Below are 27,691 nucleotides of genomic sequence, written 5' to 3' on the forward strand. Positions count from 1 at the left end.
CCACTGACAGAATCATATGGATGTTCTTTAGTGATCAATGTGAATTCACAAATGTTTCAACAAAACTGGCAAGGCAGCACAAATTTAACATATCCATGACATCTTTCAATTTCAGAAATCTTTGCTCTGCTATGACTGAAAATGGAAATACAGAAGGACCATTTACATCATCCAAAATAAAGTGTCTGGCTGAAATAGCTACAATACTTCATAATCACAGTTGTTCTCTGTAGTTACACAAGAGGTTATCCAGGAATTTGTCAATACCACCTCTACTCAAAGCAGCTGAATGCTCCAGGCTCATGTTGCTGCCATGCCCCAGGCCATGCAACCCCATCCTTTTCTCCAGCCAATGTCATCACTTGTAATGAACTAATTCCAGGAGTTGCTTGCTTGAAAAATAACCATGAGGTTTGGACTTTTGAGGTGAAAGACATTGTCTGCTGTGAGGGAGAGTTTTGCAGACTTTGATTTGGCAAGGAATCTGTGATTGGGCTTGTAAAGGCGAGAGCATTGCTAAGCAGAAATGAAAATGACAGTATGTTAAGACTGTGAAAGCACAAAATAAATGGAATTTACTCTCTGGTCATGAAAGTCACTTGGGGTACTTTTGTTCTCTGAATGCTGTTTTGACTTAGAGAATCATTTCTCATAGCTTTTTGTGTCAGACTGTGCTATCAGTCTGAGAAACAGATGGAAATTCTACTGGATTTCCTTCTGCAGACTGTAAAACAAAGATGTTTAAATTACTGCTACTCTGAACTAATGAACCTTTTCAGCATCTAAGATTCATTGTTGTTTTTAATGTTACTTTGAGAAATTCATGGTTCATTTATATAACTTTAACTGTGCTATCAGCATTGGTCTTGTACATACTGCTCTCCTTTAAATGAAGAGAAGCAGGGACAGTGCATAGGAGAAAATGGAACACATCTCACTCATCATCTGGATTATACAATTCCTACCTGAAGAATGAATATTTTACAAAGCAAAGAGCACTATGCTTTGCTGTCTTGATGCCTACATATTGTTCTTAAGTTTTAGAAAGCAGTAATCCAGAAAAGAACTAGAGAGTAAGTTTGCATTTGAAGGTATAAAGAATATGGTTCTGTTGTGGATATGTTAGAATGTATTTATAAATTGGAAATGAGATCCTGCTTCATAACACTAAAATTTTTAATTTTTCAAACCTAATAAGCCCTTTGTGTGTATGTGTATGTGTGTGTAACTGATTTTTAAATTTAAATTTGTTACTTTTCTCCTATTTAAATAGCTTCCTTTTTTACTGGTTCTCTGATTCTAAAATTGTGGCCAGATAAACTCTGAATTATTCACAGATTTGATGTAGATTGTATGTTTTTACTGCTAAGTGGTTTGTCTACTGGAAGTACCCCTCATATCTGAACAAGGAAGAAAGAGACTAGATTTAGAGCATGGGAGTGCTGAAAAAATGCAGAATAGTCTAGAATATCTTCTTCGCTTTGTTGATATTGGCTTAAGAAATAGCCAGAAAATGCCCAGCTGCAATGGATTGCCTGTATTTATTTCTCCTCTGTGTTGGTCAACCATCAGCAGATGCATTTTACCGAGCCATAAGATGGTGATGACAGTTTTCTTCTCTAGGCAGTTTATTAGTTGCTAATTCTGTTTAGTAGGAACTTGGATCAATTACAGCCTTGTCAAGTTTCCAGTGGGACTAGCAGATCTTTTTCATTCACTTTAATGATATTGACATAGTGAATTTTGTGCCAGTTCCATTAATTTCAGTGAAACTTGCTTTGCCCACTGACATTGAGTGTGTGTTTTTTCCTATTTGCTGAGACATTTACAAGCCTGTCATAATTATGCCAACTTAAGGAGCTTGAAACCTATCCTTTTAACTGTTCTTTCCCAGTAGAGATGAGTATATCTTCCTTTTGTTGTAACCAGAATCTATTCAAAATGAGCAAAAGCTGAGTTTGTGTTATAGGCAAAATAGAGATAATAAAGACTTCTCAGGTGGCTTGATGGAGTACTGCCAAAATTAATTAATCTTCTGTTATTATTTGGGAAAGGAGAGCAGGCCATATAGCCAAAGTACACAGTACCTTTGTGCATGCAGTTATTGAGACTCATTTGCATTGCTGCTTGTGTTTATATGAAAGGTTTATATAAATCACATAAATCCATAGATATAAGAGCTCTTCATATAGTGGACAAGCACTACTTTTTCTAGATAAACTTAATTCTTAAAGTAGAAAGCAAGGAGAATTCAGTCTGCTGTCTTCATGAATCTAATGTATTTGCTAGCTGGAAGCTGAGTTTTGGCACAGAACACGTGGCAGTGTGTGGCACTGGGGAGCTCCAAGGTCCTGTACAATAATAAAAAAAAGTGTCCTCTGAAGGCTAGGACTAATACATTAGTAGCTGGATTTAGATTGATACCATTTCTTCTTTCATAGATATTATCAGATGTTGTTTGCATTACATCAGTGTTAACTCTAGCTTTATTTTTTAACATTTGAGCCATTTTGTTGAATTCATGTTGGTGCTGTTTGTAGGTAGTTGTAATTGCTGTTGTTTTCATTGAAGTCATAAACTTTAATGAACCCATACAACTCTTGTCATAAATTAGATACAAATGGTTTTAAATTTTGACAGATTTATGTAAAGGACTTTCTCTGTCTTTCTTCTCTTCCTATGTCACAAATAAAATCTACTGATCAGCCCTAAGGTTTAATTTTTTATGCGAGTATTACCTCTCCTTTGTAATGGTGACTGGATAAAGCTGACAAGTGAAAGTTAATGTTCACTGTACTATGATGTGCAGGAAGAAAGTAATCTTGAAAATGTTCTTCAGAATAGTTATGCTGGAGGCTATGAGAAGATATTTCCATGAAAGCCTCCTGGACAGTGATACTTCAGGCTCACTAAAAGCTTAACACACTGATCCCTAATGAACACTCTGAAATTGTGAGAAATGCAAGACAGTTCAGTTAAACATTTTTTGCCATTTATTCCAATCTTATGGCATAGAAGGAGTGTGACTTCATTGATGTGTTTAAGGCAAATGATTACAGAATTAGATTGTATGGTCATTCTTCATGTAAAATATTAGGGCAGCTTACATGTCATCACTCAGCAGTGAGATCTCTGGATCCCTAAAGCAGGAGCAGCTGAGACCTCACTGTCACCCATCACAGCCTGTGTGCAGTGCAGTAACCTCTTCCTTGTGCCTGCAAGAGGGTGTCCTCTGGTGCAGATTTTGAGGGATCAGTGACTGCATTGCCTTGCTGTGGGAGGCGTAGGCTGCTTTGTGCAGTGGGCCCTACTGGCCAGAGTGCCACATGTGCCAGGGGCACCCCTGGGAAGCAGAGTCCAGCAGGAATGGGGCTCTTACTGGTGGGGGTCTGTCAGGGCAGGGCCCCTCTCACCAGCCCAGCCAGGGAGGAGGGCACCTGGGGGCAGCCCTGGTGCTCCACGTTGTGCTGCAGGCAGCCCTGGCTCAGCAGTGCCAGGGCAGGGCAGGGCTGTGGGGAGCTGCAGACCAGCCCTGCTGGGGCAGGGTCTGACATCTCTGGTAGCTGACATGGGCTCCTGGAACGTGGGCTGGTAGGAGGAGACGTGGGGTCTGTCTGGGACCTGTAATGTTCTGTTACGTTCCTTGAAGCTCTTGAATGCAAATTCTAGAAAATTCAGTGTTTGTATTTTTTGCCATAAGTGACTGTGTTACTAATATTGAGTGAGCAGTGTGTCTTACAACAATATTGCCCTGAAATACAGTCTTGGAGTGTTTAGCCAGAGTTGTTCTCCAGGAAAGGACTACCAAGGACCTCAACAGTAGCTGTGTTGTTCAGGCTAAACATCTGGCCAGCCTTGTATCCTATCTTTGACAGGACCCTGGCAAAGTGGGGAGAATATAGACCAAATCATGTATTTTCCAGTTTCTAGAGTTGGCATTTCTCTTCACTGCATCCCAGGGCTTTTCTCCATGAAGAAAACCCATAAATACTCGCTTCCAAATCTGTGTAAGCTTCTCTCACCTGTGTGTCTTGTGACATAGTGTTCTACAGCTTAACAATGCCTTGAGTACCCTTTTTTTGTTTGTTCATTCAAACTTGCCAACAAAATTAATTTAATGCCCTCTAATGTGTTTATTGGAAGAGACAGTGAATAACTCTTTCATAGTCATCTTTTCCATGCTGCTTATGAATTTGTAGTTCTGTCACATTCCTCTGTTAGTCATGTCTTTTTCCAAGATGAAGATTACCAGTTTATTTAATCTTTCTTTATATAGAAACATTGTATGCTTTGATTGTCCTTTTTACCTATTTCTATACCTCTTCCAGTTGTTCTGTGATTTTTGAAATGAGTGAACCAGAACTTTGTGACTTTCAGGGTTTAGGTCCACAAATGTACAAAAATTCACAATGTGAAGAAATTTTCTTTGGTGTTCTGCTCCCTCTCTAGTAAATTCAGCTTGCCTTTTTTACCTCCAGACACTAATTTGATGTTTCCATAAGTTTACATGCTAAATCTGTCATCTTGCTTCTAACCATCTATGGATGGTTATAGTTTAAAAATAATTTAGTGGTTATAGTTTAAAAATAATTTTGAGGCAAATAAAATCAGAAATGTGTGCATTTTTCTGCACTATAAGTAGCATAGAGTGTTTCAATATTGGACTGTTATTTTGGAATTAGGTGTCACTGCTGCATAGGTTTTTATATGTTATTATAGATGGAATAAGTTGTAAGAGCCATAAGAGCTGTGGTCATGGACTGGGACATGCTGAAACTATTGGAAGTTTCCAGGTGTTTATTAAAAATGACAATCTAAAATGGTAGATGGAAATTGCTTATGCTACTCCTCCAGTTTTGGCACTGTCCTGTATTCTTAGGGGACTTTGATGTTGTTTTCTGACACTTCTGACAGCAGTCAAAAGATTTTTGTAGAACATACTGAAGCCTTCCAGGCTATTTGAGTGAAGGTGTTGAGGCATGCTACAAAGCCTCAATGCATCTTTATTCTCCTGTGCAAATATATCTTTTCAAAGATGAGACAGGGAACTTGCTGGAATTGAGGGAGAATCAGTGAGTGGTAGCAAAAAGTTAATAACATTGCAGAAGAAATAGCAAAATTTACTGTGATTGTGATATTCCAATATGAAAATATGGGAATTTATTCCTTGGTTGTACCAGACACTTATGAAGGGATACCTTCTGAAGATATATTTATAGAGGTATACCATACACAGATAAACAGGGGAAAATAGATAAAAGAAATTTCTGCATAGCTCCTTTGTGGAAGAATTCTTTGAATATCAGACGCACCATGACAGGATTTTTTTTCCTTCATTATGCTATATGTTCCAACATCAAGGCCATGGAGAGTGAGCACGGTTACAGTAGTTCCTGTGATAGTGCTGAAGCCCTCATCCTGGGCATCCTTGGGGATATGAGCATGTGGCTTCAGATCTTTTGCTAGATTTGCCTGAAAGTCAATATATCATCTTCAGGGAAATTCAGCAACAAATACAAGTAATATTTTTGTAGTGTTCATCTTTTCACTTTTCTAAAGGTAGTTCTTTAAATTTACTTGTCTTATCACTATAGTCAGTGATATGCATATAACAATCCAACTTTTGTCTTCCTTTTCTTTTCTCCTCAATCGCATAGACTTGCCTCATTCTAATCCACAGGTCAGAGAGGCTGAAAAGGATGGGTTGGGACCTGTAATATTACATACGGGAACCACATTCTTAATTTTTCTGGCTCTGTGTGTACATTGGAGAAACAAATAATAAAGATTTTTCAATTTTTTTTCTTAGCAGCACTGGTTGTTGCAGACAGCCCACTACCTCCCATCTCAGTTTTAATCACCTCATAGAATAAGCTAAGATTACTGTTCAGAAAGATGGCCTTAAATGACTTCATTATCCTAAACTGCCTTTGGAATGCCATCATCCTAGTGAACATTAATTCACTTTGATGGCATTTTGGTGTTGCCCTAAAGACGTTCCAGCTCTTTGAATAATGATTAGGCAGGGCTGTTCTCTTCCCCTGTCTTACCACAGCAGTGCACCTTGGTTTGTCTACACATTAGGTACCCTCCCTGAAGTAGCCCTGTGAGCTTTATGACAGCTCAGCATAGAGGCTGGAGAGGCTTGCTTTTCAGGAAGGGTGCCATCCAAATAATTAGTTAAATTTTTAAACAACTGTTGGACCACATGCTGTGTTGAGTCCTGTGATTAACTAAAGCAAGATGACTGCAATTTTTTCAAACTGTTTCTTGTTTTTGTATTTTTTTTAATTCTGTTGAAGGTTTTTTTAACCTTCAGAAAGTTTCTTTTCTCTCTCAAACGTGTAGATCTTCATTTCAGTTGAGAAGGTTACCTGGGTGCTTTCTTTCTGCTTGTGATTCTTCAGAGTCTAACAGAGTACTGGAAAATTCTTGCATCAAGCCAAAAAACCTGAGATGCTTTTAGTCAAGTAATCATTTACAGTCTCTGAGTCCATTCTTACATAGCAAAGAGATAAATTGCCAGTCTTGCCATCTACAAAGCAATTTGCACAGCTACAAAACATCAGAAAGGGAATATATTAATTTCTGCAGATATAGCAAATAGATGCAATGTCCTTGAAGGGATCTCTGGATAAGCATGAGCATATTTATTGAATTTATAAATTGCTAGGTAATTTCCTTTAGTTTGAATTATTGTGGCTTTGATGGAAACTAATTATTTTCCCCCTCATGTTTAATAAAATAGTTTATATACTTCTCAGGCAGGGCTGCTAAGCTTTATAATAACCTTTTGCAAACTAGTTCAGTTTATTATTAATATGTAGTTGAGATAGCAAGCTTAGTTAGCTTCCAGTTTACCCTTTTTTAATGTAAGAATTGAGCTGAAGGCCATGCAAGAAGCAGATAGATCAGAATGACATGTATTTAAATGTTTTCATCTTCACTAAATAACTGTCTAGAAGTTGCAGCCATGAAGGAGCTAAGAAGAACAAGGGCTGAAATCTGTTCATGTTTATATTAGCACAAGTTTTGAAGAAAGTCCATGAACTTTGTAAGGTTATTATGGCAGTACCTATATGATAGCAGTACACAGTTGCAAACTGAAAAAGAAGTTATTGTAACACTTTATTGTTCAGGTTGTTCACTTAGTAACTCAGCAGCTGAGTGCAAAGCTAATGTTCAGAAAGAAATTGAACCTTGCAGTCCTAGCAGACAAAGGATGTTGTTTTGCCATTTGGTGTTTCCCCAAGAGGAGCAAAGTTGTCACAAGAAAACAATATCTAAAACTTTTGCATGTTGTGGAAAGTTTCCTAAAGAATATAGAGAAGAAAGGGACAAAGAAAACTATAAACATGTTAAAAAGTCTTAGCAGCAAAGGAAAATGAAATTGCAATCTATTCTTGGTAATATGTCATAGGGTAAATATGTAATAGGGTAGTATCTAAATATTCCATGAAATGCCAGATGCTTTGAAGCATCAATTAAATTTTGGTCAAGTCTTTTGTATTCAAAGTATAAATCAAGCTGATGACTGTACACCATATCTTTATATATTTAGTGTAATCTCAAAATGGGATCAAGAGGTTTGTCTAGCAGAGAGCCATGTTAAACAGGAGTGCTTGAGCTATGAGTGTGCTACCTGCCTGTACAATATGAATGTGCCAAAATGAATGTGGTAGATCATAGCCACAATTTCATGTCCTTGGAAAAATCTGAATTTGAGCTCAGTGACATGGATGAGTTTTAGCTTGGGCATATATCTAATTGTACACTTAGGGCCTCAGGGAAAACGAGTTTTCTTCCAGAAAACTGGAAAACTGTTCATAGACAGATAGAATAGACAAAAGGCAAAGAATTTAAACAATGAATTGCATATTACCCCTGAAAAAGTTGTTTTGACTGAGTGACTTTTATGTGATCATAGTCTGCATTTTAATGCCCCTGAAAAAGAAAGGCCACCGTTTGATTATTTGAAGGAAATTTATCACATTTTTATAGTGTATTTATGGCTTTTGCAATATAAATCCAGCTGTATTCTTTCTGAAGGTTAAGCTTAGCCTTGTTCCTTTTGAAGACAGTGGCAAAATTGTTATTATACACGGAGGCTTTTTCAAAGCCAATAGCAAATTCAATACAGAAGAAAGGTGGGTAGCCAAGAAAGGCAGGAGCAGATGGGCAGTTTGCCATCAGTATAACAATGGGGAACGTGAGAAATGTCATAGATCATGGCTCATACTGTGAATTAAATCTGCCTTGGGGGAGTGCTAGCAAGCGTGGTGGCTATTTAGTAGGTAAAGACAGCCTTTCAGAGCAACCCTCTCGCCAGTGACTCCTTGCTGAATGTAACCAGTGTGGTGAGCTTACTGCAAAGCGTCATTTTTAGTGATAGAATGTTTTGGTGCATTTGTGGACATTTCTGTCTGTAATGCATGCACATGCACATTTTTAGGTCAAAGCTGCTACAAAATTTTGTCCTTTGCTGTATATTTAGAATACATATTCCAAGCATCTCTGCTGTGTGTTTGCAGAGTTAGGTTGTAATGAGGTCTGTGCATCTTCCCCATATCTCTCCATAGATAGAAGAAAAGGGAATTTTGACCACAGATCATTAATTTCTCTCTGTGAAATTTGTTTGGATGTAGTCTGGACAGCACTGATGACTTACAAAAGCTATTGTAAGTGATCTGTAGATGAGCCCCTGAACTGTATTAAATATTACTGCTTACTTGACTTTCATTGCAATTACAATTTTTTGGATTAAAAAAAAAAATAGTTGTGGGTTTCCATTGTAGCTCTTGATGTCTGGCAAGGTTTCAGTGACCAAGAAATTTTGGGAACTATTACATGCTTTTGATATACAATGACATTTGCCCAGAAATAAGCTCTGTAGGAAATATATGATATGTGTACACATGCATATCTCTTACAAATGCCAACAAAGATATCTATTGATTTGCATGGCTACCAGGAGTTCAGTGCATGTCAGTCCACAAAATGAAAATTTTTTTAGTTTATGCGCCAAGGCTTTCTGTGTAACTGTTTTTGTGGAAATCTCTTAATAGATTAATATGGGAATAAATTCCTATAATTAAAAAGTAATCTCTACATAGACGTGAACATGGAGTATCAATCTGCTGATAATATGAGCACATGTGGCCTTTCATACAGCTTCTGCTCCTGTTCAAATGTTGTCTATTATCTCAGAAAAAAATAATAATAGTTTATTTTCAATGTGCTGTGGAAGAACCACATACCTAGTGTGTCTATACCACTGGAGATTTTATTAATTTTTTTTTATAAATAGCTAGGAAACTAAGAAAAGCAATTAGTTACATTTCCTATACCGAGGGAATCTGGATGTGAAGAATTATGGGAATCACTGTTGTCTCAACAAGTGTGTACAGGGACACATGGTGACACAGAGTAATCTGGAAATGTTACCAGTTTATACTGAGTTTGCTATTTTTGAGAAGTAGAGTATCTATGTACATTGCTTAAAATTATACTTGTTAAAATATTGCACATTCAGAAAACAAATATGGACCCAATTTTACTTGAATTTCATAGGTTATTTTACCAGAATACACAGTAAACACTGTATTGATTTTTATTCATGTGGAATATATTTAAGCCTTAAGCAACACATGCAAAAATTATTAGGACTAAGCAGTTTTTTGTAAGTACAATGTGCATGTGTTACACAGCTATTGCTTTCAGCAAATAACTTAAAATGCAAATTAATATGACAATGTAAGATCTGCATATCTCCAATTACTTCCAAAATGCTAGAAATTAGTTTGCATTTTGCTGCTTTCTGAGAAGTGAGGAAACTTCCATATTTTGAGACCTCTTTGAACATTATTTTATGAACATTTCTGATAGTGTGGGAAAATAAATGCAGATGTCTGTGTAAATTTTATAGAACTTAACAAAATGGCTGTTTTCTTCAGTGAGAGCTTCTAATAAACTGTTGCTACTACTTCTAGACTGGGAATGAGTCTGTCACCCTGAGACTGAAATTTCACAGATAAATCTCGTTACCTTCCTCTGGGTGCTTTGCAATTTTATGGCTTCATACTGTATTGAAAACTTAAGCTGCACTTTATTTTTCAGTTTAGAAAGGGCTTGTAAAGTATTGTAAGACAAACCTGTGCCCATAACAATTTGCATCAGTTGATAGCCTGCCATAAGAGGCTTTTGTTCCAAAACATTTAGTTTCTTTTCCTCCTAAGAAAGTATTCCTGAAGAAAGTTTGTTGTCAAAAAAAAAAAAAAAATACTGGACTTCAGAGTAGGATGAAAGGTGATAATGGTTAGTGGCACTCTTTGGCAGGCAGTCACTCTTTCCTGGAACTCTGTCTGGTCCATCATCATCTCTGTTGGAGAGGTGCAATACACCTCCTCTTGCTTTCAGGAGCATTGAATCTTTACTGAGGTATTTGTACCACCACCATGTCAAACTGCAGTGTGGCTGTTTTATATTCAAGGTTCATCTTCATCTCTCTCACTATTTTTACTTTTTTGGGATTCTCTGCTACAGAACTGAGAATAAGAAGACAGAATTTCACTGTACCTTCATTCCATGTTTTATTTTACAGAATAATTAAAATTCAAAACTGGCAATCATTAAAAAATTTGTAGTGATTGCCTACTTTAAAACAATAATAAAACTGGACACACATTCAGCTAAGCCAGAACGTTTTATGGTTTTCATGGAGACAGCCATGTCCCTGGATAGATATTTTAATTAATTTATTTTTAACCAGTAATGTATATTGGATATTGTATTTAATCTCTAAGATTGTCTTCCTATTGAACTGAGACTTTTGTGGTCATGGCTGCACATGTAAATATGTGTATTCATGTGAATTCATAGTTTTTCTTCTGAATAGCTTCTAAATTCATAGGTTGACTTAAATATTATGTAATACAAAGGAGGAGTTCTTCCGTTTTCAAGTCAGATATCATGATATTTGAAAGTGAGATGAGGGAAAGATATTCTCTGCCACCTAGTAATGGGAAATGTTTTACATAACTGGGCTCTGTTTTATCTAGTTTTTTGATTACTTGAATGCAAAAAACATTGAAGGACAAATAGAAAATATAGGAAGCCAAGTTAACATTTTTTTTGTTTGCCCAGTCAGTTATAATATTGATAGATTGCCCTTCTATATCTTGTTGAGGAGATTTTTATTTTTAAAAATTATTTTATTTATCCTATAAACAGACTAAGAAAATAAAAATAAATATTTTGGCTCAGTAGTAGAACAATAGGCAATGAGCCCAATTCAGTAGAATGCTACAGTAATACATTAAACAAAGAAAAGAATAGGACAAAGCCTTTTCCACAAAGGTAGCAAATGAGAAAAACATCTGTGAAATCAAACCTGACAAAATGCCGTAAATCAGGACACCTTGATATCTCAGCATATCAGAAGGAGTCTGACCTTATTAATATGGAAATAAGGCAGCACAGGAAGGGCAAACAGCAGGGAGCATTGCTGCTGGTAGAAGAGGTATCTGGTAATTCCAATGAGAGTGAAAAGTTAATCAGAGTACAGTAGTTTTTACTCTGCTGCTGCAGGAACCTGGTTGCAGCTCTCTCTAGAAAAATAATCTCTTTGATCCTTCAAAACTAGGTCCTGCTGATGCTGATTTTTTCATTTCTCCCCTCAAGATATCCATTATCTTCTGCTGGTTCTGAATCCTGGTGTCGATGTTGTGCAGCTTTTGTCTGCACTGTATGAAGGCAGAATCGTGTAAGATGGCAGAATAGAGTGGGGGCTGGTTAGCTGGAGTGAGACAATGACAGTGATTAATTGGTTTTTGTTGTTTGGTGAAACAGAGAAAGGGGAAAGGATTAATATAGTTGATATAGTGAAAAAAGAAAACATCCAGGAGCAATTTACTTTGCCCAGTTAACTTGATTCTCTTACCTTTATCTCCTCCACCCATAATGGTGTGTGTTTACTCCACTAGGAGTAGAAAAAATACTTCTACAATGAGTACAGATGGTAGAGGGAAGTAGAAGATGGAGGTCTTAAATGCCTGCTGCTGTTTGTTTCTTGTCTTTATTTCTCTTGGTGTTCTTTTTTGTTTGATTGCTTGGTATATATTTGTGTGTGCTTATAAAATTATTGTATTTGTAAATATCCAAATATTTGTTCATTTCTTGCGATTCAGGGAAGCTGAAGTCAACATGGCAGTCCCATCTTTACTCATAATATTACATATTACTCAGCCAGTAAAGAATTTTCTGTCAAGTAGAGTTACTTAAAATATAGTATGAACACTGTCATTTAATTCAAATACAGAATTCTGTAGGATAAAAACCACAGTGCCTAAATTACCTCTTGAGTCTTTCACAGGAAAGAAACCATAGATCGGATACACTTAATCACTATAATTAACTAGTTTACCTTTATATCTCTGATTAGCTGCAGATCATAAGCCTCTGTTTTCCTTTATCTCTCTTTACAGTAGAATATAATTCCTATTGTGAATGTCACATTGGTTGTGCTCTCTGTGACAATGAAATTAACTTCTTGGCCAGATGGCAAATCTATTAGTTCAACATGTACTTGCAGTGTAGTTAAAAATTCAGAATGAGCTAAAATTAAATGCTTCCCATATGAGATAATTTCTTTTCCTGAACTTGTTTTAATTTATAACAGAGTTAACAGAACTTTTTCTTTAAGTGTATCTTGTCAGAATGAGTGACAGAAAACTTTAAAAAAAAATTAATCTGAAATATTCTCAATTTGCTGTTTATACTTTATGAAAGATAAACCGGTAATTTGTGATTTATGTACCAAAATTCGTTAGTATGTCCAGGTTCAGTTGCACCACCTGCCTTTGACTGTAGAATTATTGCTTTATAGGAACTTAATGTGATAATGCTGTAATTGATGGTAGATATATTCTTAGCCTTTTCCAATTGCAGGATTAAATGCTAAAATCTCATTGCAAAGCTTTAACGTAATGTATTTTGCCCTGTCAATTTGGGTAAGAAGACACATGCTCCAGGTAGAGTGATGAATTTGTAATTCTACAGAACTGCACTTGAGCTCAAATTTGTGTCTAACAACCTCCCTGATGGAGTCTATGTGCCAGTAGCCACAACTTTTTATTTTTAGTCTTTTTTTTTTTGTCTTGTCTCATTTTGAAAGTATCTTAGCAAAACAAAGCTGTGTGTATGAAGCTTGAGCAGACTGTACATATGATCATTTAATGTGCCAAAAAGGATGGATGCAAATACTGTGAATAAACTTTCTTCATTGCTTTAAAATCTTCCTTACTTTCTCTTAAAGCTTTATTAGCAGCACTGTTATATAAAACACTTTCTTGAAAGAAAGTGACTTCTAGTTGAAGCTGTACTGTCAGTGTCTTACATTACTTAACTGAGTACATTACTAGAATTTTTTTTTTTAGTTACTAATCATACAAAAGTAAATTATAATTAATTTTGAACATAACAGAGGCATTGCCATTTGTAAATTGGAGTATTGTAATGTAGTGTAATTGTAATGTAAATTAGTGTAAATCAGTGTATTCATCTATATATAGTCTGGTCTGCCTTCATGCTGCTACTTTGCACTGCCTACTTCTAATTTGTCTTTGTGGTTTAGAGACAGATTTATGTTGGATGTTTATGGTCATTATTACATCTCTGTGTGTATAAATATACATATTTAAGAATATTGATATATACACAGACACACACACACAGATTAATAACTGTTCTGCAACAAGAATCTACATTACAAATGCTGATTTCAGGAACCATGGCACACACGTGGGTAAGACGCGCACAGATGTTTTGCTGCTTTTTGGATGCTTCATTGATGTGGAGTGATCTGTCACAGACATGCTTCCACTGATACTGTTAGGTTTACTGTATTTTCTTTTAAAAAGGTCCTTAACACATAAAAAATTATTTATCCTGTGCTCAGAAAATAGCTGCCCAACATTTTGCTGATCTCCTTTGTCAGGGAGTCTGAAACTCTTTGATGTTGTAATGGTAGATACTATAGTTTGCCAGAGTACACCCTGTCCTGTCCTCTGCTCCCAAATGCTTCCTGTCCTGTATTCAACCTGTTAAAATATACTGAATGTCTGGATGTTGCCATCTAAATAAACTGCCTTTAGTCTGGAATGTGCCTTAATAGCATGGCAGGGTTATCATTAAAATTTAGAACAATTATAGCTGTTATATATGGCTCCTTTAGGATCCTTACCTGAAAACCTAAAGCTGTCTTAGTTATTGTAATCCTGCCTAGTCTGGTGCAGAATTATGCTGCCAGAACAACATATGTTAGACTGATCCAGGGGAATTGGGATGAAATCACTCTGGAATCATTGTAGCCAGTGGACACTGTGTGTCCACTGTGTGGACAAAGTGTTCTAGCTCACTTTTGTATTCAAAAGCAACCAGATGAAAATAAAATCTGAAATAAAACTTGAAATAACAAGCATGACTTCAAGTACTTCAAATGTGGGATGTCCTCACTTTTTTGATGAGACATTTAAAATTAGTCTGAAATATCTAAGAGGAAAAGTTTTGAGCCTGTTTAACCAGCAACTAAGAAAAAAATTACAATTTTTCCCTTCTTTTTAACTTAAAACATTCCATTTAAATTTCATAGAAATATAATTCATCTTTAGATTAAAAGTTGAACACGTACAATAAACAATTAATTCCACAAGAGATTTAATAAATTCTTGAGTCAAGGTTAGTACAAAAATGTGATTTTGATGAATACAAGCAAAGTATTGTTGGCTAGGGACAGATGCAATATGGTAAGTTACTGCAACTCCTTGTTTTGTGTCCATGGAAGATTCTAATTTATAGAGATTCTGATATTCCTGTCTAGTTTTTCATCAGGAATTAAGACTTTCAGCATCAAAATTAAACTGAGTGTTGAGAGAAGTAGGCCTACATTTCAGAGTAGGGCTTTTTAACTGCTTGGTTTGCATGCTGTAGACACCAGATACACAAAGGGTGTAAAATTTTAAAGAGCATTTTCTGCTAGAAAATGGACTTCTACACTCTAGGCCAGTCTTTTTATCATCTGTTATATACCCCCCAGCCAGTTGTAGTCTGATGATTGTAATTGATTTTAAATGGACTGTTCTGCAATATATTAATGGTTTGCTTCTTCGTGTAGTTATTAATTTCATTCTTTCTCAAAATACTGCCTTATGGGATCCAGATTTTGATGGGAAATAATAGACCAAATGTTTGTTTGCTCAGTTATTAGTTGCTGGGTTTCACCTGATTTTTGAAGAGTTCAGTTTTTAATTATATTTGTGAAATGAAGTTGTACATAGAAAGTCTATCTGTACATAAAAGATGTAATATATTAAAGTACTGTATGTGGAACACAATTTTTTGGTGCTTTTTTTGTTTGGTTTTGTCCTGGTTGTAATGGCTGTAATGCTAGCTGTGGTAGGAGCCTTTATTTAGAGGATCCAGGTTTAAAGATGCACAAAGAGATATTGGAATATAGAAATCTTACTCACATTGTTTTTTCATACTAATGAAGTATTAATATTCTTCTGAGTTGGCTGTTCAAGCCAGGTTCAGATTGTTCAATACAATTGAACAGATTGTTCAATACAATTGTTATTTATTTTTCTCTTTTCAGGAGACAATAGATTTGAGTAGAATGTTATTTTTAGGGTAGACAATGGCTTTTTTTTTAATGTTGCCAAATTATAATACTGCCTTACATTATGCTGAAGGCTGAGTCGATATATCATGAATGAGAAGTCAGGGCCCAATTTTGGGAAAATAGCACATGAACTCAGGCTTTTCACCCCTTCTCGTATTCTAGTTTTGGTTGACAAATTGCATCAGAGGTTAGTTGGTTATGTGCTGGAAACCTTTTTTTCTTACAGACATCACATTCTGAATGTTAATATCCTTCTGCAGTACAGAACTCTGTGTGGAGGAGGTCCAGATAAGTAACCTCTGAGACCTTGGATTTCTTCCAAAGTAGTTTATTGGTTTTCTATTTATAGCCTGTCCATGTGTTATGTGCCTGAGCTGTTGGATCAAAGGTTTGTTCAGAGAGCAGTGAAGCCAAAGCAGCTGCCTCACTGAGTGTGTGCTCAGGGACCACAGCCCCGTGCCCAGGGCAGGGATTCCTCCTACCCCTGTTCCACAAGGCTGCTTGCTGCTGAGCCCTGGTTGTGAGGGAAGGCAAAACTTTGGACTGTCTTTCCCTTGGTAGAGGCACTTATTTGTGTCTTTCTCAGCCAAATCTACCTGCATATGTATCGTCAAAGATTTCTGAGATAATTATATTATTTTAATCCTTCTGTATTAATCTGATTCAAAAGTAACTGGGCAGACAGGGAGACAAAGGCCAGTGTACATTCTTGTTTGCTTGGAAACCACATTAAAGGATGTGTTGTTTGGAGAATCAGTTAGTGATTCTCTTTTTTCTGTGGGTAACTATAGGACTAAATATTTACTGTTGACTCTGCTTTAAACTGTCTGCATTCAGTCTTGAAAGGCAAACAAAATATGCCAACTTGAAGTGGAAGCTGAGTATTTTTGCCTTGCATGCAGTTCAGGCATCATAGCAGGATATAGAAATCGAAGTCAACACAATGTGACATGATGTGACATGACCAGGTTGTTCTCTGCTATAATTCTTGATTCCTTCTGCAGAAAAATAAAACTATTTAAGAATGTAGAAAATACATTCTGCAGCTCGCACTCACAGCATGTCTAGTCCTGTACTGTGTGCCTACCAGTGGGCAATGTCATGATTCCCATCATCTCTGGCAGAGGGCACATCCCAGCCTGTTTTCTCTAGCATCTGATGAGGATGTATTTTTGAAAGCTTTGTCTAATCTCTTTTTAAACCTCCTGCTGCTGTTTGCTTTCACGGCCTCCCGTGGCAACAAATTCCAGATGCTTAATATCATCTTCATAAAAAAGTACTTTATCTTTTTGAAACTTAACTCCTGAAGTTTGAATAAACATCCACTATTTCTGGAATTGTAGTACTTGGTGGATAATTCTGCCTTCACTATACCTGATGTTCATGTGTAAATATTGTACCCCCTGGTCATATTTCTTCTTCTCTCCAAACTATGAACTCCTACTCTTTTTTGGCCTGCCTTCCTAAACATCTGTTCCAGCCTGTTAATAGTTTTGGTTATTCTTTTTCCTGGTGGTTTCTCCATTCCTGTATATATTGCAACTGCTTGATCCTACCTGCTTCTAGCTCTTTTCTCTTCCTTTATTGAAATTTATCATATTTTTGTTGACATACTCTTTAAAGAGTCAAGAACATTTTTAAATTCTAATCTGGTCTTCAATTTGTACTGCTTTGGTTTCGATTGAAAACTTAATAAGCACTTTCCATTTCTATTCCAGAATTTAGATTGTTAATGGAGGCATGAGCAAAACCAGATACAAAGCAGAATCCTCTGAATCCATTCTAAATGCACAATCCATTCTAAAATGTCCTCCCATTTTTTCAATGAGCTTGATTTTTCAACCAGCTTTATACCTCTCCTGTGATAATCTGGAAATAGTTGCTCTGGTTTGTAAGAAAGTTTTTAATAAAGGTGAGAGTATACATTATTTTCAGCTTCTCCATTAGGACAATAGGGCTTGTGACTAGGAAAGATATAAGTCAGGCTTGATCAATATGACTTTTGCATGACAAAGCTTCTTACCTGCTAGACATCTATGTATTTTCTAGAGACTGAAGCTAGAATAACTATTGTTTCCCAACCTCTACTGCCTGATCACCATTTTTTCTTGAATATGGGTAACACTTTTGCTTTTTCCAGGCTTCTGATACTTCACTCAGGCTTGTGAGTTTTCAGAGGTGAGTCCTAAAGGTTCTGTTAGTTTCAGCTACTACCTTCAATATCCAAGGTTGAAACCAACTAGGTCCAGCCAGTTTTAAAATATTTAACTTACCTTAGCAATCTGTTCCTTTTAAAGAGGATTTTAAGTGTTGATTGGCATTAATCATACTAGCTGGGAGAATCAAGGCTGCAATGAAGATTATTAGTGTATGCAGATTCCAGATTAAGGGGAAATATAATATAGTATAGTAATGTTAATAGTAATACTGACATAATGGTAATAATGTTATAGTAATGTTATTAATAGTAATAGTAATGTTTTTCTCTAATAAACGCACATGACCAAGGCTAATCAGGAATGATTGCTAATTCTTCAAGTCCAGTTCCTTGCTGTCTTTGGCAGGTGTATTGCATCACCCCATAGAACCTGACTCATAAACAGCTCGTTAAGGGCTATCAAACAGTCATGGGTGTTGCAGATGAGTGCTTTTGGTGTCACATTTGTGTTCACGTGTGTTGCAGAAAAGAGCAGACTAATGAAATGACCAAAGATGCGAAAGCTGCCTCTTAGAGCCTGTATTATTGTGGTGTATAAGTATTGCTTCTTCAGTCTGTAAATGGGTGTAAAAAAATGAAGCACAAGTTCAAAGCCATGACAAGTTTTGTTATGTAGTCAGTTTTATCAGTAGACACAGCATTGCAATTTCATGGCTCCTTTTTTTTGGGAGAAGACATTCTTGTACTGCATTGGAGGAAGCATAAATTCCTGATTTAAATTTCAGTCTCAAAGAAATGCCTGTTGTTTGTGAAGAAACTGAAAGCTTCAGGAGCCAGTGTAGTGTTCTTAACAGCTTTTGAGCAATGTGAGTACAGTAAAGATGGAGACCTTTTTCTTGCTCTTATTCTCAATTCTGCATGGGTATCACAGGCTCTGATAAGCTTAATTGACATAGGCTATCCTTTTTCATAATAATAAACAAGCAGGTCCTTCCCAGATTAAACTTTAGTCTGAATAGTACTGTACTGAATAACCATTGTGCAGCTTTTGGCTTTTCTTCTCACTCTCTCCCTAGATGTATAACAGCATGAAAAAATTCCCATGCTCTGTTTTAGTAATGCAGTGTTTTGGTGGATTTATTTTAACTTAGGTATTGTTTAAGTTAGTTGAGCCAGGTGAAAGAAACACATTTGACTCACAGTATTTTTGATAGTCTTTGTTCCTGCAGTAGTTTCTTTCCCAATCTTCCTTAAGCCCTGAACAAATCTTTCTTTCATGCAATAGAATTTCTGGGCTTGCCCATCAGTACCGTCAAACTTGTAGGGGGTCTGGCCCTGGGCCTCTTAGCATCTATAACAGCCTTTAAATATGTAAAAGAGAATTAAATGCTCTGTTCACTCTTTTCCATGAGTACAGGAAGGAAAAAAAGTATTGTTGCAGCATAAAAGACTTAAGTTTGGCATCAGTCAGGTGCTTATATATGGGATGGGGTTGCCTGAAAAGACTACAGGATCTTTTTCAACTCTAGATTTTTAAGGACAGGCTAAACAAATATCTGTTGGAATTAATATTTGTACAAATTAACCATGTATATGGATAGAAGGACTGCATAAGTTTTAGAGATCCCTGTGTTCTGTAATTAAGTGTTGAAGACTGAAAGCTTGAATGCTGGGGCATTTACTGGAGGAAACAGAAGGACAGGTCTCATAAGTTCAGATGGATCCCAATTGCCAAGGGGATGTGCAACAAGACAGAACCAAACACTCTGCCCAAGCCCACTGACACAGGGGTCTGCTCAGGCAGCCTAGCAGGTCCCTTCTAGTGTGTCAGTGGTGTGAGCGCTTTGATTTTGGATTCTTTCATGATGCCTGCTATTCCTTGCACGTAGACGCACACAGATGATGGTATAATAGATCAGGGATATGGTCTACCCTAATCTGTTTCAGTTGGGAAAAGGTTATTTGAAAATGGTCAGCATTGTGGCAAAGCGTGTGAAAATAAAGTCTTATTACCGTTGTGAAAAGATAGGCTCAGAAGGCTGATTTGATGGAAGTAGCTGTTTTTTCTTCATTCTTTTCTAGTATAAATATGAATTTTAGTATAAACAATTTCCAAACATTAATTTATAATGTAATATATGCAATGACAAACCCACCACTCAGCAGGAGTAAGTTCAACATGAACTGTGAAACTTTTTTAAATCTTCTTTACTCTCTTTAAATTTTTTTTACTTGCCTTTACTTGACCCTTCTGACCTGTGGCTGAAAACATAGAGTTAGGAGGATGACAAATTTGGAATCTTTGCTTTATGTTATTTACTATTTTGTGCTGTTTTGAGTTCAAAGAAAAACTACTGTCATCACAGGGGGTTTTTTGAATTTTGATTTAAAAGGTTCCCTATGCTATTTGTAACCATACAGTTAAGCTGGTATTTAAGAAAAAGTGAGATAATTAATCCATTATCATTGTCAAAGACAACTGCATAATATAAAGGATCTGTGAAATAAGAGCAGTAAAATAGGTTTGTGTGGTTCTGTCTTTATTTTAGTGCTGGTAGAATAGCAGTGTTCTTACTAATGGTACTAAGCTTGTGCTGCTTGCAGTGAGCAGTACTTACAAAATGCGGAGCTTGACAAGCTGTATCCATGAAAGAACAGGGATTTAAACTTCATACAATTTTCAGCTATGACACAGAAGTCAGGAAACCTTGAATATGTTCCCCAAAATTATGTGGAATGGAAATTAAAGTTAGATTAGGAGGATCCATTCAGAATTATTTTGACTTTCCCTTTCCATAGCGCTTTAACATGAGCACCTAGAAATTGCTGCCATAGGATTTCCTGGTATTTAACTTTAAGCATCTGTTGCAGCTGCCCATTTTCCCCCACAACCCCTCCTCCTTGTGATACCATGTTATTGTTGGTTCTCTGTAGTTTTATATTGATTTGGCCTTCAAGCTTTAAGCAGGCTGAGAGGTTTCCAGAGGTGTGTTGTGACTTACAACACTGTGGCCATCTTTCAGTGAAGCATCTCCTGCTGTCTCTGTGAGTACTGGCCCAGCCTTGGAGGCTGATGCGGTCCCTGCTGGTCCAGTGATCCCAGTACTCTCTGTGGTTGTTGTGCAGCTTGCATGGAAGCATAACAAGAAGATAGGAGTTACTCCCTGGAGCAATAGCATGAAGTCTTTCACACAGTGTGGCAGCTAGGATGCTTGTGCTACAAATTTATCCAGAGTAACTCAAAATTAGTCCCAGGATGTAGAATGGCAGCATTTAGCCTGACTTGGGAGGAAAAAGAGTCCTGTGGTTGTGAGCCCTCCTGGGTCACATCCTGTGCTCCTGGGGATTAGAAAACAAGCCCGGGCTCTTTTTGGTTTGCTGGTTATGGGAGTAGCTTTGCTGTCTTGCTGCCATGGGATACGTTCAGCACGTGGAGGAACCTGTATCAAAGAATTTATGTGAATGCACTTGCAGTACTGCAGAAACCTGCATGAGACAATGGTCATCCTAACAGCAGGCTGAAGTGTCCTGATGAAGAAATGGCATAGAGCCGTGTCCCAGACCTGAATACCTACTTTTCTTCGGCACTTCTTAGTTTTTCTTGCTAGTAGTATGAGGCAATGAGAGTGTTTAACAATTTTTTCCTAAGTCCCACTGTGCAGACTTAGTTCTGGACATCCAGGTGCAGTAATTTACATTTCTTTTCAAATGTTGCCATGATTCTACTTAGCAGCAGGAAAAAAAAAACTTTCCAAATTTTCTTTCATGAGTTGTCTTTGTTATGGCTGAAGAACATTTTTTATGCTGCATTCTGGTAAGATTTTAGTTAATATAATAGAAATACAGATTTAAATATATATTTGAAATGTATAAAAGTGTCTAATATGCATTGCATTTAAAATATGCTTATAACCTGAACCACACATTTGGTATTACTGTTAAAAGCTACATTTGTCACTAAATTTTGGATTAGATTTTCCTGTTTGTCTGAAGAAGTTGTTTGCTGTGTTTTGTATTTTCACAGACTGAAATAAAATCTTTATATCTTATTTATTCTGAAATGAAACATGAACATGTTTTTCCTGAGAAGTGCACTAGCTGGAAAGTATTGGAATTTTTTTATTTAAAATAAAAGTTAGACCTTTTCTTTAGGTGTATGGGAAAATATTCTTATTACTCTGAAACTTATTGCCTCTTAAACAAAAATAAGGAACAATGGATATACTGTGAAATTGGTTATCAGCTGCAATGTTTTTTCCTTTCCCTTACATTTTTCATGCTTTCCTGCTTTCCCATTCCTTTATGAGGCCTTTTCCTCCATGTGACATTTTAATTATGGAGCAATAATGAAAATTAAGAAAATTACTGTTGCAACAGAAGTTAGACGTTGATGTTTTTATATATATGGGTGTGGTCTTGTTTAAATTTACTTCAGCAGGAAAAAGCACAGTATATTTGTTTGAACATTTGGTTTCAGAATAGAATATACTTTGTGTTTATGCAGCTATGTAAATTGCATGTCAAGAGACTGTCTTTAGGAGGTTTCACATTTATCTAGGGTGCTACCAGATGCATCTGATTTATTACTACAAGATTTCATAAGGTACTGCTATGCCATGTTTTAATATTTAATCTGAGATGTGGAAGGCATTGCCTATTGTACTGGGCAACAGCCTTCCATTGTTTCCTTGAATCCCATTTATCATCTGTGAATTTGTGTTCATTATATTATACATATTGTGGGGCAAGGACTTTCCAAAGTGTCTGAGTGGCTGTGACAGTCATAATGACAATGTCGGGTACTTTTGTAGCGATAGGAAAAAAAAGACTTTGCTCTTCAGTCTTCTTGCAATGACATGTTTTATTTCAACCAAACACAACAAAACTTTTAAGTGCCATCCCGAGTGTGTACTTTACCTGTGAGCCACAATCAGAAAATACGTTGTTAATGTAGGAGTCATTATTTTAATGCGTAATGCTTTCCTTGTGGTACAAACAGAAAGCAGTTTAAATTATGAATATTATTTGTGATATGAATTATTAAACAGTGTCTGAGAGATTTAAAATACATCTCAAGGTGATACATGAAGGGCAGTTTTGAGAGTGTTTTCATCTTGAGGTGTGTTTCATGTTGACAGCTATTGCAGTAAGGTCTTCAAAGAAATTTAGATCTTACGTAAAAGTTTCAGAGTCGCAAGTCGTTGACTAGAATGTGCTCATGGCATTAAAACTTTTTTTAATCTTAATCTCTTTCAGTCCCAGCAAAGATGCATTGTGATCTTTGCACTGGTATGCTGCTTTGCAATTCTGGTTGCACTGATATTTTCGGCAGTGGATATTATGGGAGAAGATGAGGATGGACTCTCAGAAAAGAACTGTCAAAATAACTGTCGGTAAGAGGTAACAAACAAAACTTCTCTTTCGGGGTGGAAAGGAACATATGTGTGTTATATAAGGTCATGAAGTAATTGCTATGGTCCTGTGGTGTTATTGGGAAGAGCGCCTAACAGGAAGAAATGGTTTCTCATTTTGGAGGTTAGTTAAACAAAGCACACTTTTTGAAGTTATTTTTTGTGGTATGTTTTGAGCAAGACCCTTATGTTAGATCAATTATTTTGAAAGCCTGAGCCAAAGCCCATTATGTTTCAGTAATTGAGTACTGAGGTGGATCACATAGTTCCCAATTCTTTCATGTCTATTTCTCATCAAGACTGCCTCTTTCTTTCTTTCCCCAGAAAGGTCACTGATGCCTTTTGACCTAAGATTGCTGTCCCTTCTGTGTAGGAGGAGATTTTCTATTTCCTGTTTGATGCATTCCTGTTATAGACACAGTGGCTTACCTATGAACTGTAAAGGAAACTAGTGATATTATCAGAAAGATGAGTGTTGAAAGTGTTGGATTAAGATTTGCCTCAGGCACCTGCCATGGCTGTGTATATCTTTTAACTCTTGGTCCTGTTAGTTTTAAGTAGGTGATTAGTTTTTCGGACCTTTCATTTCCTGATTGTGAATTTCATTTTGCTGCTCCTCACTGTCAGCTTCCTCCATTAATCAGTTCATTAGTGATGACCAGTGCTTTTCCTGGATCGTCTTCTGGGCCTTTTCTGTCCACCAAGATGATGTAAAAAACATTTGTAGGCTTTATTCCCAGTTGTATTCTGTTTGGGATTTTATCAAAACTTTTAATTTCATACAGAGCACCCACTCTGATCCACTGTGCGAAAAAACCCATCATAGTTAAATAACTTCACAGAAATCCATTCTAATCTTATCATGGAATTGCTGGAGTGGGAGAGGCCTCTGGGCATCCTCCAGTCCATGACCCCACTCAGAACAGTCAGCTCCAGCAGGTTGCTCAGACATGTGCACAGTCATGCTCCAAGGATGGACTCCACAGCCTTTCTGGACAGCCTGTTCCAGTGTTTGTGCAGAACCTACCTGCCAATGGTTGGATATACATTGGGTAGGAGCTAATTGACATTGGAATTTTAAAATAATTTAATGAAAGATTAATGTTTATTTGAGCTTTTGATCCTTATTTCTGTTATTCTTTGTTCATTTTGTGTGAAGACTCTTTTGAGATAGTACCTTTTTATGCTGCACCTGTTACATTGCAGAAAGCACTAATTCAGAATCCAGAAAACTTTGTAATTTTTTTTTTAATTATAATGGGGTTTTTTAATATTATTTGCATGCTGTTTAAGAAGAAGAAAAAAAAAAAAAAAAAAAAAAAAAAAAAAACCAAGAGGATTCTTTAAATCTGTATCTCCTTCCAAACAGAATATACTTGCAGCATCAGGTAGCTTTGTCCTGAAACCAACTGTCCATCTGGCCCTTCTTGCCATAATTGTTTTTAGGTTTGGTTTTGTTCACTTCATTGTATTCCTACAGATCTGGACAGGCTTCTGATGTCTTCTCTGAATTTTCTAGAGTTCAGCCAGCTTTCTTTTCCCCATCACAGGCTTAAGTGTCTTTTACCATGAGGGGTTGCCTTCCAAAATTTTTGAAGTTACTGCATGTGTCACCTCTACACCCACTGTCTCAATGTGTGAATCCTTGACAGAACTAGATCAGATCAGGGGAATGTCTTTCTGCTCATTGGCTTCAGTGTGCTGCACACGACTTCAACACAGTCAGAAACTACTACACCGTGTTTCCTCTTAGTTGGATCAACTAATGTTTCCCATTCTGTTCTGGGTAGCTATGTAGGCCTGGCCAAGGAAAGACTTCACCTTCGTCACTTTTTGTTCTTCAAAGGAGAAAAAAATCAGAGTAAAAGTAATACATAGTACTAAGAAAAAATGGGGATATTAATTTTTTTCCATGTGAGAGATTGATTTCTTCTGTCTGTTTGTATGGGTTACAGCAATCTGCCTTTCCAAAGAATGCTTACCTTTGCTCAGTGTTCTGTTGGTTCACATGTGTCGGTCTTGTCCCTGCCTGGATTGTGTTCGAGGAACGTGAGACTAAATTCAGCACTTTGACTTTAAACATAATAATCAATTAAACTGCTCTGCACTTACAGGGCTAAAAGTGAACCCAGACCCCAGCTCTATTTTAAGGCGCCTTTCACTGAGTGATTCAAGTGTGTGATCTAGCTACTAATGCCTGAACTAGAAGGCACATAAATGCTGTGCGTATAAACTGCCGAAACCAGTTCTAATAACAGTATCCAAAGTGCTGGCAGCTGCTACCTGCTACCATTGAGTCTTTTCTACATGATGAAACTGGAGTCCTTTATGTGTTAAATACGTCACAGAGTTAGCTGAAGTGTCACAAATCAATTGCTGCCATAGGCATATATTTAGTACTTGGGCTAAGCACTTTTAATAAGACAAGAGTTTCTTACATTTTGGCTGTGTGAGTACTTTCCCTGACATTCAGGAAGAGGTGCTTACATTTGTAGGATGTGCTGAGACAGAAATGGTAATAGATGATTTCTTAACTTTTTTTTAATGAAATGTTTGTCAAATATAAGTCTATATGCATGAGGCTATAACTCGTTTTTTGGTTTTAACTGATTGAATTTGTGAAGAATGTTGATGGGAAAGGATGCTGTGGATTTGAGAAGAACTTTGATGATGGTTTTTAATGGTTATGTTCTTTGGAAAATTTAATTTCTGTGGTTTTTGTTTTAAAGGAAAATACACCTGAAATAGCACTGTGGTCTAGAAAAGTTCTCTAGCTAGAAAGTTTTGGAGCTTGTGTGAAAAAATAGAATTTTTAAGAGAAAGAAAGAGAATGTAAAAAGACTTTTTAGAATCTAAAACTTTTGCAAGTGGTGTTTTCCAGTAAAGCTTACATATCTCTTTGTTGTTGTGATTGGATTGTTCAGGAACACAAATGCAGCTTTTCTGATCTGCTTGTAATTCATCATGAGGCTCCTCTTCTATAAACCATTCCGTAAGCACTTATTACATGGGGAATACTTACTGCATATGTTCCCAGAATGACCTTACTCTTTATTGGTGTATTTACTTCTCCTGGGGGCTTTGTAACAAAAATAAGTCAGGGAATGGGAAATCAAGCTTTTTTGCATATCTTCTCTGATTGCTGGAGAGACTGATGCTACCCATCCTATTAAAAGGAATGTCAACTGATTGAAATTAAAGGAAAAAAAGTAGCAGTGACTGTGAAAAGTTGAGGCTTTGCTGTTTGTGCTCGGTTAGTGATGGAAATTATTCTCTTGAGGAATGATGTTCAGCAGCCCTGATGGATGAGACTGGTTAAGAGGATATGCTTAGCAGTCTGGGAATGTTGCCTGTCTTGCTGTGGGTCCATTAGACAGTGAATCTATAAAACTTGATTATTGTAATTTGAAAATAGTACATTTTAATGGCTGATCTATTGTGAATAAATCTTGGCTAGCCTCTGATGTAACTCTGTGCAGTTAAGACTTACTTGACTTTGTTGGAATTGATTGATAAACTCTAAAAACAGCAATTTGGGAAACTGAAGAAATTACAACTATTAAGAGATTGTCTCTGCTACCCAAACTATTTGAACCAATATTTGGATTTATTAACGGTAACTTGAGCTGTTCAAGGCTCAACTTGAGCCTCTTCTCCTGCTTGTTGGTGCTGATAGCCACGCTAGGGATCCTGGAGAGTTTTCACATGCCCTTAGTTATCCTCGTCTCACTGGCTTTTCCAATATCTGTTGAAGCAGTTGTAGCAGCTGGCATAGCTCCTACCTCTGGCTGTGGGTTTAGCCCTGTCTCTTGAGGGGAACTACAGAACAAGGAAAAAGGGGAAGCAATGGTGGCTACTTTCCATATTTACCAAGCCAAAACTAAAACTGTTGTCATGATATTTTTTTCAATATTGCCTTTCTCTGATGATAATTGGAAGGATTTTCTTACTTTCTGTTTTTGTGTGTTTTCATGGCAGATTCTGTCTTGCATTCTGTTCCAGTGATCCTGTTTTGATAATTTCTCTTCTCCTCAGAATCATATATAATGAAGGCACTTGCTCTTTTGTGTTTGGATTTGTGTTGGAAGAATTTGCTGTTGTTTATAACAGGAGTGGCAAAGCCTATTTAGTTCACTTTTTGATTGTATGGAGGCTTTAACCAGTGCTGCCCTATCACAAGTAGACGATGATACCTGAGCAATGTTTGTGATTTCTTTAGATATTGTTTGGATTGTTTTGGATGAGGATTGGTATCCTGTTTGGATAAGAATTGGTAGCAGGAGTTGAATCTTCCTGTTGACGTGCAAAGCTTTAGAATTCAACAGTACCCTGCAACGCTGAATTTTAGAGATTAAATCTAGTTGTATACAATAATTACTTATATTGAACAATTACTGTGTGTTGCATGCATTGCTTTCAATTTCATTAGGTGATTATTCTCTAGTT

The 27,691-nt window shown here is 36.7% G+C and overlaps 1 protein-coding gene across 2 annotated transcripts in view; it reads left to right on the forward strand.

The window, feature by feature from the left end:
• PLD5 (phospholipase D family member 5) overlaps positions 1-27,691 on the forward strand; it is a 164,371-nt gene that overhangs the window by 44,257 nt on the left and 92,423 nt on the right. Inside the window, exon 2 of one of the 2 annotated variants that reach the window (XM_041404405.1) lies at positions 23,091-23,227. In XM_041404405.1, the coding sequence (XP_041260339.1) occupies positions 23,091-23,227 (137 nt within the window). Of the gene's footprint in view, positions 1-23,090; positions 23,235-27,691 lie in introns of those variants that run through there. The other variant, XM_041404406.1, reaches the window with a different exon arrangement.

Source organism: Onychostruthus taczanowskii, unplaced genomic scaffold (assembly GCF_017590055.1).
Source record: "Onychostruthus taczanowskii isolate IOZ18803 unplaced genomic scaffold, ASM1759005v1 scaffold21, whole genome shotgun sequence".
In the NCBI taxonomy this organism is placed as follows: Eukaryota; Metazoa; Chordata; class Aves; order Passeriformes; family Passeridae; genus Onychostruthus; species Onychostruthus taczanowskii.